The 12,792-nt window shown below is 45.4% G+C and overlaps 1 protein-coding gene across 5 annotated transcripts in view; it reads right to left on the bottom strand.

The window, feature by feature from the left end:
• znf638 (zinc finger protein 638) overlaps nucleotides 1-12,792 on the bottom strand; it is a 207,623-nt gene that overhangs the window by 85,665 nt on the left and 109,166 nt on the right. For all 5 annotated transcript variants that reach the window (XM_070866586.1, XM_070866591.1, XM_070866593.1 and 2 more), the window contains exon 2: nucleotides 5,515-6,835. In XM_070866586.1, the coding sequence (XP_070722687.1) occupies nucleotides 5,515-6,835 (1,321 nt within the window). The remainder of the gene's footprint in view (nucleotides 1-5,514; nucleotides 6,836-12,792) is intronic.

Raw genomic sequence — 12,792 nt, 5'->3', positions numbered from 1 at the left:
GTGATCACCAGTATCTGCCGTTGACGGTACTCCTTCAATATAAAGGTGACTTGAATAGCAACTTTACACAAGTTTTCTACAGCAATGTTCTAGCGTTGATTCCTTAAGTGGCTTAACATTCCACATTGTCTGCCAGCCACATAACAGCAGAGGACTTCGCAGCACCAACCACTTGGCAGGTATCTGTCTGGATATGGACTATTCTTATGCACGAGATTCAGAGATAACTGGCCTCAGAATATGTTTGGTTCTTTCTAAATAGAAAGACAAGAAGGGAGGAACCGGCAGTGCAGCGAGTTAGACACTAGCCTTTCACCTCTAGGTCTTGGGTTTTAACCCCACACACAGTGATAGTTGGAAGGTCTCCTCTGCCTAGTGGATGTAAAAGTCCTATATGAAATCAGTGTGGGCAATCTTAATCCAGTCCCTAGAAAGCAGGATCCCATAGCACAAAACTGGATCTAATGCAGGTCTATTGGTAATCTCAGAGTGAGTCCCAGGATGGCTGGTATGGAAGGTGTTCATTCTGATCGTGGTGTAGTGTCTACTGAAGTTGCAGCTGTACTATAGTGCTTGATGCTGATGGTGCATGCCCGTGTTTCATTCCCAAGCACTTTGATGAGCATCTTTTTTTAGAAAGCCAAAGCAGACCTACCCCACAGAACACAGCAAGTATGCTCTAGATGACCGCATCAAGAGGAAGACCAGATGAGGCAATCACCCAAGTACAGACAGGCATGTACACACCATAACTTTAGTGGAGTGGACAGTAGGCCAAGTACAAGTGAAGTGAAGTACCCTATATTGATAACTCTTTCTCTCCCGCCTCCCCTCCCCAACCTCCAGAATTTCCTGTGACGTGTATTTGATAACCCCCTCCCCCCATTCCGTCAAGATCTTATGGAATGACTCGATTCATCAAGACCTGATCATAGGCCTTTGAATGTGGAAGGAGAAATGTTTGCCAACTGTGTCTGTGGGAATAGATTTCAAACATCAATGTGACTGGAAAAGCACCAATACACACACACACCTGAGAGAGAGTGTTCCAGTGCACTACCTGTGGAAAGAGCTTTAACCAGTTACACAGCCTGAAAAAACAGCACACCATTCACGGGGGAGTGGGGGGGGAAACCATTCACGTGTTGTATGTGTGGATGAGGCTTCTGGAGAGACACAAGGACACCCGCACCATGGAAATATGGGGACTGTGGGAAGAGATTCAATTGCCCGTCTGATCTGGAAGTTCATCGGTGCAGTCACACCAGGGAGAGTCCGTTCACCTGCTGAGAGTGTGGGAAGGGATTCAGTCATCCATCCTGCTGAGACACCGAGTTCACACTGGAGAGGCGCCGTTCACCTGCTCAAAATGTGGGGAGGGATTCACTTGTTCATCCAACCTGATGACATACCAGCGAGTCGACACTGGGGAGAGACTGTTCGCCTGCTTGGAGTGTGGGAAGGCATTCACTCAGTCATCCACCCTTCTGAGACACTAGCGAGTCCACACTGGGGAGAGGCCGTTCACCTGCTCAAAGTGTGGGGAGGGATTCACTTGTTCATCCGACCTGCTGACACACCAGCGAGCTCACTGTGTTCATTCTGTTAGTTGGTGTTTGTTTCTGTTGATGTTAATAATCCTTCAACTAGGCTGGAGTTTAATGTTTTGATATTTCAAATAACAGTGTTGATATTTGATGTCTCCAAGATAAGAGACTAATTGATGTCCTGTTTCTGATTGCTCTATTTTTGAATGGCGCTGAGGAGCAGTGAGCGTCGTGATCGTGATCGGGGTCGAGGAGAGGCGAGGGCCCGGGGCAGCTTGGGCCAGCCCACACTGCGATCTATGGATAGTAGGAGCATGCGTGTGCACTAGGTCTGTGCAGCAGAGCTTAGTCTCCAGTCGTCTTGGTTAACCCTTGCCACTGGATCAAGACCTAGCTCTATCAAGCCCGTGTGGTGGCCTGTGTGCAACGGACACCCCACGTTAAAAGAATCCACACACAGGCATCTTCCACCCTTCAGCATGGAGTTTGGGACCTAGAATGAACTAATGTAACCTGTAAACTCACCCTTTTTTGGTGTGGATGCAGGTCATCCTCGCTAAGAGGGACTGCCTATACTATACCCCCCCCCATTACCAAATAGCCTCTTGACCTACGATACCTGTAATAAGAATCAGTTACTATCTTTAAAACACTAGTTAGGCCACAGCTAGAGTATTGCGATAGTTCTGGTCACCACATTACAGGAAGGATGTGATTGCACTGGAAAGGATAAAGGAGATTTACAAAGATGTTGCCAGGAGTGGAGAATTTTAGCTATGGAGGAAAGATTGGATAGGCTGAGGTTGTTCTCCTTGGAACCGAGGCTGCTGAGGGCAGATTTATTTGAGGTGTATAAAATTATGAGGGGCCTGGAGCTGTAAAACGGGATTAGGCTGGATAGGTCTTTCAAACAGCAGACACAATGGGCCGAATGGTGTCCCTCTGCGCCGTAAACGTCTGATTTAACTTCAAGATTCTGTTCAGATGCTGCAGATTGCTCAACTGTTCCCCGATTTGTTAGGTAGAATGCAGTTCTGAATCCTGATCTGCAGGCACCTCCTCTTTTGCATGGGCTCATAACACAGCACCTTGATGTAATAGTATTGCACGCCCTCTGAAGTGGCTTGATATCTCAATAGTCTCTGACCCAGGCACTGGACTTTGTATATTAGGAAGAATTTCAGTACTTTATAAAGCCTGCACCTGACTAGTGATTGAACTAATGTAACCAAGCGTAAACAAAGACATACAACTTTGATTCTGATGGTGGCCAAGGACACACACACTTGGGAGCAATTATTCTGTGGTACCAAAGGGCAACTTAGTGCACAATTAGTATTCCGCAAGCAAGGGTGAACTCTGCACAGCAGAAATAAAGTTTACGGTGATAATGCCACCGGGGTGAGGAGGTGTTTAAAGCTCCGTCACTAATTTTCTGCGCAGAATTTTCAGACGTGCAACATTGAGGTACAACTGCAAGGAGCTGTGGTCTTGATAAACAGATGAGGCCTGCCTTAAGAACAAGCAACACCTCTGGTTCTACTGCTCTGGTCACAGCCGCGAAGAAATAACAACCAGGCAAAATTCTACAGACGCTGGTGTAGAAGTCGTCAAGTCCAACTTGGTGCGGGCTTTTAGATGGGTTTGCATGACAGACTGCCAGACAGTTTATTCAATGTAAATACTGCATTGACAAGTAGCAGATTCTCACTTTTTCCAGCTTTTCTTGTCTATTTTTCCCCTCGTATCCTGAAAAATAGGTCAGTTTCCACGTGCCGGGACTAAACTTGGGATTGGCTGTGCTCCAATGACTTACCACCTCATGATCTTCTAATGTCATTTATTGGCAATATTGAGATATTCTAGTTCTTTTGACAGCCTTCCTGAATTTCTTGCAGCTGATGAGGTGTTTGGAGATCTGACGTGCCATAAACCCTGGGCACAGTCCCACATATCTCGTAAGTCACAGGAAAGACTTATCTCTGCCCTGCACCAAGGTATTGCAGCAGAGGCAAAATGTCCAAAAATAGTTTGGAGATTCCACAAGACATACTGTACTTCTGGAGCCCTTCATGGCCCTACAGCCTGAAGCTAGGTTGAGCTCAGTAGTTGAAACCAGTAAGAACTTCACCACAACTAACCTTAGGGCAGTGTGAAGGCAGGGGTGGAATCGGATCATTGTTGGCAGCATGGTAGTTTCAGCAACAGGCTGTACTCACCTCGCAATCACCATTTCTGATGTCGATGGAACCGACCATTCTGATGATTTATACCTTTAAAAGGTGCAGTCCTGTAAATTCTCAGGTATGAGCCCAAGTATGTAACCCTGCTGTTAACAATACTTCCGAGGACTCCTATCTGAATGTACAAAACTGGATTATTATTTCATACTCACCAGTGTACAGTAGACACACCCTACAATGTATAGAACCCATGGAAAATAAACTAGCCAGTGGCTAGATGGTTTAAAAAAATATCTTCAGGATCCAAAATGATGACCTAACTAGCTTGTCTTCACGGTTTGTGGATTTCAAGGACTCTTCCACATCAAATTGGCCGATTTTCCTGAGCTTGTGAATTAGAATAACAGGCATGTAAAATGTGGTGTTTCAACAGGTTTGGCTGTGAAAGAACAAGGTGGCTGGTTAACACAGTTCAGTGCTCGACATTCTCTTCAAGTCCTTAAGAAAAAGATTGAGATACGCAATGACGTTCACCATCTTGGATGAGCTGCAGATCCTGGGAACGGCAGTGGAGATAAGCGAAGTAGGACAGCAAGTCAGCACACTAACCTTCCACATTATCTTATAACAGTTACCTTTTTGATTCTCCCAATTGGGCAACCTGGGCTCATCATAGTGATACATAAGGATCCAAAAGAAAAAGTGAGGGGGGTTTTTAAGAAACCAACATATTGCACACTATCACTGCTACTCAGCTGGGAGTAGTCAGTCAACAGCGGATTAAATCTAATAGTTAAACGCTTTTCTAAAAAAAGTCATCCATAACAGAACAAAAACAAATAGTGACGAAAGCCGCATCAGAAATTCTGCTGCTGCCTAGTAGGTAGTCTAGTGAAAGAATCAAGACTACTGAGTGCTTAGAAACACATGTAGCAGCACAGTTTTGACATTTTCATCTGCCCACCAGGATGCATTATTGAAACCTTAGTGACAACAGTGCCCTGCCTTCGAACTGTAATGCAATTCAGGAACCTGCACTGATGGTAGTATGAACTTTCTGCATTTCAAATCAGAGCAGCAGGTCTGAGAAAGTTCATCCAGTTTCAATTTCGCATTAAATCAGCGGTCTTGCTTCTGGGAAACCACCGACTGAATCTCACCAGCAAGGCGAAATGCACAGCTGAAAAATATCTACCATTTCTATCTTCATGCTTTAAGTTTCTTGGAAGGGTTTTCCCACACGTCACCACAGCTACCTTCAGCCGCTCTGCTATCAAGAACCTATAGGTGGTGATTTGAATAGATTTCCCGCGCCTGTCGATCCTTTTCACCCCCTCAACTGAGTACCAGCATGGAAGACGGAGCACCTCAGCACAATGCCGTTATGACCATGAGACACCAGGCTCAGCTGGTGGCAGGACTAGCAGGACTCCACAAGGATTGACTGGAAGATTTAATACAATTATTTTTATTCTGTTTTAGTTAAAAATATAATTGGGGGGGGGAAAGGGAGCTTAAGTAATGAAATATTTATCCACATTAATACTTAGTTGGAAGACTATACAGCATCACGGCTTTATGTTCTCTGCATGTGCAGAAATAGTCAATTAAATTCCTAAATGCACACTTGCCAAATAAAAAGACAAACATGCCTTGCCACAGGACTGCTATCCAGCCAATGGTGACCTTGCAGGCACACTACAGAAGGTTGCGACCCACAAACGCTATATGCCTGTTAAGGAAGCAAATAATAAGAAAAGGCGAACTATGTAACAAACACTCACCCTCATTTGTCTACATTCTACGTTACACAAACTGCACACGTGGGGGAACCTCAGTGCAGGGACACCATAGTAATCATTCATCAACTTGGGTTTTGGCAATCCCTTCTTCACCACTAGAACCGGTCGTTTGAGTCCATGAGTAGACTCGTCTTGCGAAGACTCCATTGGAAAATTCTGAGGCGGACGTTTAAAATCTTCATTCCAGGTACCTTCTCTCAGTGTTTCACGACTGCAATGCATGCTCTGGCTCTGGCTCTCCATAGGTCTATCCCGATAGTCGTACTGTTGCCCATGCCCGTACTCTACCACGCTGCTCTGCACTTCTGTTCTATAGTCTTTATCTTGTAACTTGTACGGCTGATCATAACTGCCGGATGGTTGTTGTTTGTTCATTTTCCGCGTTCTTATTTCTCTTAAAATGTAGGGCATGTTTTCTGGAGTAAGCTTCTCATCTGGGTAACGACTGAGCTCTTCCAGATCTTCATTAGACAGGCCAAAGTTTGCCAAGATATTGGAAGCCTTCATTGTGTCGTGAAAACGCTGAACTGCAGATCTCTGGTCTCCACTGTGAGGTGCAGGCGTCCCAGTGTTCCCAAACCCTGGACGAAAACCTCCAGATGAAGGAGGACTCTGGAAGGAGGACCACTGACCTAAGCCTACATTATTCCCAGGTTGATTCATCATTCCCATGTTCATTCCACCAAAGTTGCCTTGTGATCCTCCTTGAGATCCCATTCCTCCTCTTCCTCCGCCTCCGCCGCCGCCTCCTCCTCCTCCTCCTCCACCTCCCATGTAGGGTCCTGCAGTATTCATACCAAACTGGTTAGGTGGGCCTTGGTTCTGGCCAAACTGATTAGGTGGGCCTTGACTCTGCCCAAACTGGCTAGGTGGGCCTTGATTCTGCCCAAACTGGTTAGGTGGGCCTTGACTCTGCCCAAACTGGTTAGGTGGGCCTTGACTCTGCCCAAACTGGTTAGGTGGGCCTTGACTCTGCCCAAACTGGCTAGGTGGACCTTGATTCTGCCCAAACTGGTTAGGTGGGCCTGGATTCTGCCCATACTGGTTAGGTGGGCCTGGATTCTGGCCAAACGCCCCTCTGGCATTGAACATTGACATGCTGATCTTCACAAGAGCTTGATTCAGAGATGCAAGAGCTGTGTTGGATACAGTTGAGGAGGCGACAGAATTCAGCTGCTGTAGGGCCAGCTGGGCCTTTATCTGGGCGAGCTGTAAATTTGCTGAGCCTAACAGAAGCGGATTGGTAATGCCGAGGTTCAATGAATTCACTGCTGGAGCACAATTTTCCAAGAATAACGCAAAGCTGAAAGTTAAAACACAAACATTAGATTTTTACGTTTTAGGAAATTTCCGCATTTAAAGGGTTTTAAAAGCTATTTTTGCGAGCAGTAACATAAACTAAACAAAAGGACAGTTAGATCAGAACATCCAAGACGTGATGAAATGTGTGACTAGACAAAGAGTGGCCAACATTGGAAGCTTTCTGAAGCACTTGCACCCCATACAAAGCTGATGATAATGTCAGCTAAGGCAGCCATAGGGAGGTACACTCCAGCCTTCCAAAAAGCTTATTTAAAAACAAAATCTACTGGGATGATTATACTTAAGTTAGATGGAAACCTACAAGTGAATTCACTCAATAACCCTAGGGGTTGTTTCTGCAAAGTGCCCCAAGTCCATACCATTCTGTTGTACCTTTTATAAATTATACCAGGTAACAATGGATTCTCCAAGTACGTAACTATACTTTAAAATCACAATTTGGTACACAGGATGACTGCTCAGACCGATGAAATAACAGTATGAAAAATCTCAGTCTTCTTGTGGAACCACAGACTTTCCGCTTTATCATTTCTATGGTTTGATGAGCTAAGGCTGTTCAGTCCTACAGACAACAGCCCAATCCTTTAAAATGCTTCATGAATTCTCACATTTAACCTGTTCTGGGGCCAGGCAGATAGATCCATTTCGACACATCCTGATCTTCCTATTGGACAGTCAAAGTGTCCACAAAGTATTTCCTTCTCCAATAACCTACTGCCTAACCCCACCCTCCCTGGGACTTGAACATACAACCTCCACGACAGGACCAGCTTGTCTCAATTAGTGCAACTCTTGCTGGAGTCTGAACACTTTTAGGTTGACACTCCAGTGCCGTGCTGAGTAGGTGTTACATTGTTGGAACTGCCATCTTTCATACAGGACTCGAGTGGTCTGTGATCCTCTCCATGTATAACAGCCATGACAATGAGTGCCATCAGGCTCACACCTGAGGAATGGCCATTAGGGTGAGGTACAGTTGACCTCTCTGGTCCGGCACCCTTGGGACCTGACCAGTACTGAAGCAGAGAATTTTCTGAACCACGGGAGGTCAACTGGTGACAATGCTGCTGACAATGATCCGGACGCGTTGTGTGCATGCGCAGAAGCCTAGCGCAGCATTTAGTCGTCCAGAATCACTCCGTTTTTTAAAATCCTCAGGCCCAGCTTCGGTGCCTCAGTCAGCTGTCTGCCCTTCCCTTCCCTGGCCCGCTTACCTTAATGAACACCAACACCTCAAAAAACCACATACATACACACACAAAAAAAACCCTAGAGATCGGAGATAAAGTGGGGGATAAAGTCAAGGAGAGACGCCGACCCTTACCCATGATCCTGCTCCCAGCGCCAGTCTGTGTGTAAGCTGCGAACAGAGCCTGACTGGTGGAAGCGGCAGTCTCCTCGCGCCGAGACACACACACAACCCTGAGACCCGGGGAGGGGGGGGAAATGTTGGCTCAGCCCAGCGCTGCAGCTTTCAGAGCATGCACGCTCGTCACCAATCAGGCACGGACAGACGGCCTCGGCAGCGAAGAGCGCATGTCAAACCACAGCACCAGCCAATGTCTAAAACCTCCAGCTGGCCAGGGTAAGGCCCCGTCAAGATTTGTCATCCAAAATGCATCACGCATACGGTTAACACATGGAGCCACAATTTTTTTTGCTGCCAGACCAGGGATGTTTCCAGACTAAAGAGTCCCGGACTGGAGAAGTACAACCTGTACTGGAAAGGTGCAGGCACCTGTGAGAGTGTACAGCAGCTGGAAGCAGCACCTTTAGGAAAGGATCGGGTCGAAAAATTAGAATTTTTTTTGCAAAGCTAATTACTAAATGCCAGACAGTTATCATACCCAACAGACAACAAGGTAGCAAAGTGCTGGTTAGTGTCTCTGGCCTCATCTACCAGCAGCTTTAACAATTTAACAATTGTAAATGTTGCCAGCTTGGTTTAGTTGATAACCCCATGCCTCGGAATCAGAAAGTCGTGGTTTCAAGCACCACTCCAGGAACTGAGCACATAATATATGTGACACTGCAGTACAGTACTAAGGGGTGCTGCATTGATTGAGCTGTTCTCTTTCAAAGATGCTAAACTGAGGAGCCGGCTGCCTGTTTAGATCATAAACACTCTTTAAAAAGCATTTTTTGCAATATCCAGGGAACCATTCCTCTCTCAGCAGCTACCACTTGCTGTTTGTGGGGCCTTGCTGTGTGAAATTGGCTGTCACATTTGCCTACATCTGTTTCGGTACTTCAAGAGTTTTGAAATTTCCAGATGATGTGATAAGACAAGTTCCATTTAATCTTTCATGTTCTTAAAAATATATTATATGAAAGGTCTGTACCATGCAATCACAAATTTCACTTTTTCTTAAATCTTTCTCTAAACAACCTTAAGGCATAGTTTAGGGTTTTCTGACAATGCTCAAGTGAAGCGTGGTGGAACATTTTACTACTTTAAAAGGTGCTATATAAATTTAAGTTGTTTTCTGATTGCTTGGGGAATGTATCCAGTGGGTAGCTGAGCTATAGAGATCAGGAAAATCAGACTTTCAATCCCCTGGCTGCTGAGTTAGCTCATCCACGCTGATGCAGCAGTAGAGGTACTGGGCAATGGCCTCAGCACACCTGGGTTTAGCAAAAAGGAGCTGCTGGGGACTGAGAAAGGCTGCCAGTTGCTACTACTATCCAGTGACCTGTTTTGGAATCCCACAAGCCTTCGAAGGAATAGAATTGGGCTTGGTTGCGATGCCCCATGTTTGAATAACCTGCTCACTTATTCCACAGGGTACTATGAAGACTGGCCACTTGGTTGTGGTACTACAATGCAACCAAACCCCTCCAATCATTCCCAACAAGGAGTAGCATTTTGAAGAGAGGGTGGGAGAAAATTACCAGAGGACCCCCCAAAAATGTTTTAAACAAGCTTGCTACATTGAAGCAAATAGAATATTGAACTATATAGCTAAAAGAACGCCAGAGGAGATTGTGATAAAACAGTACAGCACTAGGTGCTGGAGGCAGTTCAGGGGTGGGCCATGAGGCTGATCCCTAGTGACGGAGTAGATTTCCAGATAGAAAAGTGGAGATGAAAACCCAGGAATTATTTAATATTCTGCAAAAGAAGAAATGTAGGATCTTTCTGGCTGAGATAGGCTGAATGGCCTTCCTCATCTGTTTATTCTTACAGGTCAAGGACATTTTGGTTTTGAAATACGACGTACAATCTATGGCGAATTGAACAATTAACACGAGTATTTATATCACATCCGCAGATTAATGAACACACTACAACATTTATAAAGCGCATTTACCATAGTAAGACGCCCCAAGGTGCTTCACAGGAGTGTGACAAGACAAAAAATTTTACACCATGACACATAAGAAATTGGGACAGGTGACCAAAAGCTTGGTCAAAGAGGTGGGTTTTAAGGAATGTCTTAAAGGAGGAAAGAAAGGTAGAGAGGCAGAGGTTTAGGGAGGGAATTCAAGAGCCTAGGGCCTCAGCAACTGAAGGCACGGCCACCAATGGTGGAGCGATTATAATCAAGGATGCTCAGGAGGGCAGAATTTGAGGAGCGCAGGTATCTAGGAGGGTTGTGGGGCTAGAGGAGGTTACAGAGCTGAGGTGGGGAGGCCACTAAGTAGCACCATGACAAATTACTTTTAATAAAACTGATACCACTCTAATTCCCAGCTCACTGGCGCATTCAAACTCTGTCCCCAGTATTTAAACAGCACGCTGTAGCCAGTTATCTCATACCACCTTACCACCATGGAGACTTGCAACCGATAATGTGACCATCAAACTGGACTAGGTTCAGGCTCAGCTGTGACACCATCCATGGTCAGAAGGCTGGTCCCCACATCTGGGCTTCCATAGAAAATGGCAACCTGACCCACTTATGGTGGGCACCATCTAGACGGCAATTAACAATAACCATTTGCCATCACCATAGAAGTCAATTACAAAGGAGCCACTTACAACATATTAAATGTGATTACCATAATTACTCTATCTTCTGTACTTACCTTTTTAAAAGCTAAGCAAAGCAAACTTTTTATTCTTCCGGTTCAGAGTATATACCGAATCGCAAACCTAAAAATAGACATTTAACAGCTTGAACGCGTGGTTCTAATTTCAGTGTCATTTTCATTGCATCTTGCCACTATCCATAGATATCTGTTAAATTATTGCCTGGATCATCTTTTTCCTGCCTTTATTTAAGTTTAGAAATACCGGTTATATCGTCCACCGCTTATGACTGACGATTCATATAAACACCAGCGGTGGGCACTGTTAAGAGGGGGGAAAAAGTCACAGAAGTGCTCATTCACGAACAAGAATCAGACCCCAGCATTATTCTTTTAAATAGCAGATTTCCCTGCCATTTCTCAGCAAATCAGAGGATCACCCTCCCCATCACTCCTGGCCTTTTCAATGCCCCTCTGTGGTCTGTCTTGTTCCCCCTCTCTCCCCCCACCCCCCAATTTTCTCTCTGCCTGAATGTCTGTTACTCTAAATTTCTCTCTCTTGAACTCTACCTTGACAATCTGTCGCTCTCCTCCCTCATACTCCCCACCTAATGGCACCTCATCTCTCACGATGAGAACATGCAGACAGGACTGGACAAAGAAAAAAAAATGCAAGACTATGGAAAACGTGTGAATAAGCCAAAACAGGCAAATAAAAAAAATATGAAAATGGCCAGGGTGCCTGATGCGCAGTGGGAAAATGATTAACTTGGCTGGTGAGGGAAAGGGTGGGGCTGGGCACAAGGTGAAGCAGCAGGCACCATGTTGGAGGATATGGCAACTGCAGAGACCAACGGGGTGCCAAACAGTAAGGGAAATGGTTAGGTGAGACCACAAAGACAAGTAGGCTATCAGAGGCAAGGCCAACCAGGTAGAAGTGAAAGTCCTGGGTCAGGAGCTCCAGACAGGAGAGACAGGGCTGAAGTTGGTGGAGAGACAGGGCTGGAAGAGTGCAGCAAGGCCTGCGGAGACGTACAGGGCAAGAATGCCAACGCCAAGTGTTGGGAATGATGAATGGTAATGAAAGGCAAGTATAATGGCAATTTTAGCAGGTGTTACAGCATTGCCCAATAAAGATAGAAGCAGCATTGCTTCAGGTGTTTACAAATACTGACGAAATTGAGAGTCAGAGGTGCCATCTTTCGGATGAGACATTAAACTGAGGCCCTGTTTGCCCTTTCAGGTGGACGTAAAAGATCCCATGGCCCTATTTCAAAGAAGAGGAGTCCTGGCCAATACTTATCCCTCAATCAACATAACAAAACAGATGATCTGGTCAATATCACATTGCTGTTTGTGGGAGCTTGCTGTGTGCAAATTAGCAGCCACATTTCAAGTGACTACACTCCAAAAGTACTTCATTGGCTGTAAAGCGCATTAAGAAACGTCCAGTGATCAGAAAAATCGCGATATAAATGCAAGTCTTTCTTTTTTTACATTGGTCTGTCAACGCCCAGTTTTGTGTCTCATTCTTGTTTTCGAATTCCTCCATGGCCTCGCCCTTCCCCATTTCTGTAACTTCCTCCAATTCTGGCTTCGAATGCATTCTCTATTTGTCATTCCCTGTGTCAGCTGTGGCTCAGTTGGTAGCATCCGAGTCCGAAAGTTGTGGGTTCAAATCCCACTCGAGTCTTGAGCACATAAATCTAGGCCAACATTCCAGTGCAGTGCTGAGGGAGTACCGCGCTGTCGGATGTTAAACGGAAGCCCCGTCTGCCCCCTCAGGTGGAAGTAAAATAGCCCATGATACTATTTCAAAGAGCAGGGGAGCTTGCTGTGCACAAATGAGCTACCATGTTTCCTTCATTACACTTACAAAAAAAATACTTAATTGGCTGTAAAGCACTTCGAGACAGACGGTGGCCATGAAAGGGGCTATATAAATGCAAGTCTTTTTTCTTTCAT

This window comes from Pristiophorus japonicus, chromosome 2 (genome assembly GCF_044704955.1).
Source record: "Pristiophorus japonicus isolate sPriJap1 chromosome 2, sPriJap1.hap1, whole genome shotgun sequence".
NCBI classification, from domain to species: domain Eukaryota; kingdom Metazoa; phylum Chordata; class Chondrichthyes; family Pristiophoridae; genus Pristiophorus; species Pristiophorus japonicus.
This window is presented reverse-complemented; position numbering and strand designations above follow the sequence as displayed.